At 41.0% G+C, this 4,631-nt stretch overlaps 1 protein-coding gene across 1 annotated transcript in view; it reads right to left on the reverse strand.

Annotated features, from left to right (window-relative positions):
* Window positions 1–4,630, reverse strand: part of DIMT1 (DIM1 dimethyladenosine transferase 1 homolog) — a gene marked incomplete at its 5' end in the record, with an annotated part of 14,737 nt that extends 10,107 nt beyond the window's left edge. Inside the window, 5 exons of the mRNA XM_014550510.1 lie at window positions 840–889; window positions 975–1,068; window positions 1,157–1,218; window positions 3,118–3,204; window positions 4,337–4,630. Of these exons, the coding sequence (XP_014405996.1) occupies window positions 840–889; window positions 975–1,068; window positions 1,157–1,218; window positions 3,118–3,204; window positions 4,337–4,630 (587 nt within the window). The remainder of the gene's footprint in view (window positions 1–839; window positions 890–974; window positions 1,069–1,156; window positions 1,219–3,117; window positions 3,205–4,336) is intronic.
* Window position 4,631: the final 1 nt, after the last annotated feature.

Consider the following 4,631-nt stretch of genomic DNA (forward strand, 5'->3'; position numbering starts at 1 on the left):
GCGACCGAACAACCATTTGACTGGTCGCTATGATGTGCACTGACCACCAGGAGGCAGATGCTCAATGCAGGAGCTGCCCTCTGGTGGTCAGTGCACTCCCATAGCTGGAGCACTGCTCAGCTGCCTGAGGGGCGCCACCACAGCAGCACCCTACTGAGCAGCGGCAGGCGCAGCAGGGCCAGGATGAGCAGGAGTAGCATGGTGCCAGGCCAGGCTGAGTCTCCACACACTACTACATGCCTCGGGGGAACCAGCAGTCCGACATCCCGAGGGGTCCCGGATTGCAAGAGGGTGCAGGCCAGGCTGAGGGTGCAGGCCACTGGTGCATGGGGCCTCTAGTAAGGTAACAAAAAGTCTAACCTGAGGATGAGAAACTAGGGAAAAGTTGCTGATCTCAGAAGCAGGGTTTACACCACACCTCCCCTAATAACTCAAAAACAAAAAGAGAGAAAGACCTCCACAGAAATTGATATTTTCTACCAAACTATCCAGTCGTTTTTCAACTGAATTAACTCTCTTTACAAAAAAAAGTTTTAATTGATTTTTTTTAGAGAAAGACAAAGATAGAAACATTGATCACAGAGAAACATCAACCGCTGCCTCCTACAAGCCCCCTACTAGGGATCGAGCCTAAAACCCAGGCATGTGCCCTGACCGGGAATTGAACCAGGGATGTCTTGGTACATGGGATGTTGCTCAATCCACTAAGCCACACCGGCCAGGCAATTGAATTAACTTTCATCTTTAGCTGTGTTCATGACCTAATCTGTCAATTTTTCTTGTTGAAAACTATCAATTTTTCTACTTGTTTGGCAGTCACTTTGGTGTTTGTCACAAACCTGAAAAAAGGTCGATGCAGCAACAATTTGAAGACAAAAGGAGAAGAGATCTGTAAAAGAATTAATTAGTTATTTCCGGGAAAGACACACCAGAGAAACATTTAATATAATGTTCCCAGCAATCTGAAAACATACCTGATAAGGCAAATTTGCTACACAAGCATCAAAGAATGGCAAATCTGTTTTCAATACATCACCCACCAATACTTGAAGTTTGCTGGCCAGAGGTCTGATAATAAAAAAAAAAACAAAAAAACTTAAAAAGAATATTGTCTTATGAGATTGAAATGCACTTTAATTCTATTATGAATACTCACGTGCCCTGAACTCTTTTGTGCAGTTCAGCTACTAGCCTTGGGTCAAGTTCACAGGCAATTACCTAAATTAAAAAATAATAATTATGGAATATAAAGCTCTTCTTATCTTAATAGTAACTCTTACATGATTTACATGACCTAAATTTCTTTTTTCCAATTCTACTACCAATATTCTTTCAATTGTTCCCTACCATTTCAAACAATGGAAAACACCACCCAGAAAGGTGGTCAGCTAGAGAGTACTACACAAATAATGGACAGAATTATGTTCATTTGGCTCCATGTTTGTAACTGAACAGAGGATGAAAAAAATACACAAAAGTCTGTGTAGTAAATGTTCTAGACCAGTGGTCTGCAAACTGCGGCTCGGCAAACCATGGCTCGCGAGCCACATGCGGCTTTTTGGCCCCTTGAGTGTGGCTCTTCCACAAAAATTGACTTCTGCGCATGGGCCATGAAGTTTCAATCGCACTGTACATGCGCACCCGCACGTGGTATTTTGTAAAGAGCCAGGCTCAAGGGGCCAAAGAGCTGCATGTGGCTCGCAAGGCGCGGTTTCCCAACCACGGTTCTAGACAGACGCACACAAAGACAACTGCTCCTAGAATGAGTATATCATTTCTTTCATCTATTAAGTTCAGAGTACACAGCATAGATAATTTCTGAATGTAAAGGGATACCAGGTAAGGCTGAAATTGTCATTTTAACTCACTATCAGCTGAGGTTTAATGACTTCCAGGAAGACCAAGTCTGCAGACTAGATACATGTGCTGCTTAGTCTATCTTACTTTCAGTTCCTTTCTCCAGCTTTCCCTGTGCCCTGTAGAGTGATGCAGTCCCCTCCCTTGCCTTAGATTTCTAGCTGGGATTAGCCTATGAAAGGAACCAGCATTGTAGGGCACAAGGACAGAGGCTGAGTATTTCCAAATGCCCGCCCATGCCTTTCAGGTGTTCTGGCAGTGGCTGTGTTCCACTATCAGTGGCCCCTGTTCAATGACTCAATAACACAGTTCCCTCCTCTTGTCCCTAAGTCCTTTGAACTGTTACCTGCTGTTGCTAGTCCCTGGGTCTTTCACTAATGCTTACTGGTTCCCTTTAACCCCATTTCCACACATTTTATAAGTAGTCACTTCACTAAAGTCTCTTCAAATAAGTGCCTTAAAATGTGCTACCTACTTCTACCCGAGGACAGAATAATCGTTCCATTTAATTGGAAACTGGGTCAGCCAAGAGACAAAGAAGACACCAGCAGTGGCCAGGTGGTACCCCAAAGCTAGGGGCCTGTGTTCTAGCTCTTTAGGTTCCAAAGTTCTAGGTTCCAATAACTCCAACTTCCTTCCTTGGTTTCCCTGAGCCTAGAGGTAATAACTGCTTTTTGCAATTATTATTCTTGGGTTACTTCAATGTTCTCATTTTATTCTTTTAGTCCTGTAACAACCATGTAACCAATTCCCTGTACTAATTTCCCTGTATTGAAATATCTAATGTGGTTTCTGTTTTCCTGACTGATACAGCCCACATTTTCTTTTAATCCCTTTAAAAGAATTAAGATATAGTTGACATATAACATTATATCAGTTTCAGGTATACAACATAATACGTATATATTCCAAGATAAGTCTAGTTAACATCCATTACCACACAGTCACAATTTTTTTGTTGTTTTATGATTAAAACTTTTTTAAAATCTACTCTCTTAGCAACTTTCAAATACACAGTACAGTATTGTTAACTATAATCACCATGCTGTCTGTTACATTCCCAGGACTTATTTTATAACTGGAAGCTTGTACCTTTTGACCACCTGTACCCATTCACCCATGTTTTCTAAGATAAAATTTCTAGCAAAGGATTAAGAGTTACTGTTAAAATAATAGCAATTAATTAAAATATTTATATTTATAAACCACCTGAGCTTACTCATATAGTCATTTCTGACACCAAACATGAAATCCTTTTACCTTTTTTGCCTTTTCTAGCAACTTAACAGTCATATTGCCAGTTCCAGGTCCAACTTCCAGCACCACATCAGTTGGTCTTAAGGCAGCCTGCAAGCAAACACAACCACTTTAGCTTTCCTGACCACATAATTTACACCTGAATATCTTTGCTAGAAAGCACTCTGTTAAGACATTTTATTCTAACTCAATTTTTAGGAGTTTCTTCATTGTCTATATGCTTAACAAAATTATCTAACATTTGGTGCAAGCGGAAATCTGACACTTTTCCTAACTTGGGACAATAGTTAGGAGTCAGAAACCCAGAATAGCAGTTCTTTCTGGGGTTGGCATTTTGCTTTCTACCTTGGAAATGATTTCAATAGCATCTTGCTACCAACTCTGCTATCAATAAATTCAAACTGGAAAGGACTATATATACAGTAATGATCTTGCCAGAGAATCATAGTGTGCTGTACCAGGATTTCTCAATTCTCAACATATGTTTGTTTTCAGGGATGCGGGAGTACCCAGAAATTGTACAAATAGTGGATGTTTGTATGCACACAACTGCAGTATTCTGGATCCATAGCTATTATCAGATGCTCAAAGGAATCCATGAGCCAAAAATGTTAAAAAGCTAGGCCAACCCTCATTTTGCAAATAACAAGTAGTCAAGATGAGGTCCTTTAATTATGTAATGCTTTCTACTGCTCCAGGATGCTCCCTTTGTGGCCATGAAAGTAATTTGCACCTCCTATATTTCATGTCCTAGCATCCCCAATCATCTGAAACAATAGAGAACATCAATAACACATACCGGAGGAATACTCCAAAGAGTTTATATGTGGAACTGCACTGTATCATATAAGTTTTTCTGGGGGAACAAACTTCCTAAGATCTCTGTTTAGACATATCTTTAGTCTCTGAAGTAAATAAAAACTAACAGTCATGGGTGGTGCCTAGAAAAAGTGATTGGGGAATAATAATAATCTGGAATTGAACAAATGTCCAGCTATGAAGTAGATAATCTATACAAAGAAAAAGAATTCGGAACCAGTAGAAATCCAGACCCACAGAATTAAAGCAAATCATGGCAAAGACAGCTTGTGAAAACTAGAAAATTCTTCAGTTCATTCAACAAGTCTTTAAAGAGCATCTACTTTGTGCCAGACATCCTCTGTGCGCTCAAATATTCCTAATAGTAATTACTTAGTAACTCCCTTTCCTTTTCCACACCCACCTTATCGATAATGCTGTTAACAATTAGAGGATTTTTCAAAATGTGCTGCCCAATCCCCGTGTTGAACATGAGTCCTGAAAGAAAACACGAAACAGCCTTAACTTTCCAACTACTATTAGGTATTAGAAGACGGTCGCAGAGAAGAAGGCACCTGAGAAGATGGGCGGAAGATTTCTGCGCCAATGAGACGCAGCAAACGTCACCCCTGGAGCCCGGCCTGACGCTCAGCCCATAACTTCTGCGGGAAAGGAAGCCGGAGACAGCGCGCAGGGCCCGCGGCCCGCGCCCCCGGAGT

The sequence above is a fragment of the Myotis brandtii genome, unplaced genomic scaffold, assembly GCF_000412655.1.
Source record: "Myotis brandtii unplaced genomic scaffold, ASM41265v1 scaffold115, whole genome shotgun sequence".
Lineage (NCBI taxonomy): Eukaryota > Metazoa > Chordata > Mammalia > Chiroptera > Vespertilionidae > Myotis > Myotis brandtii.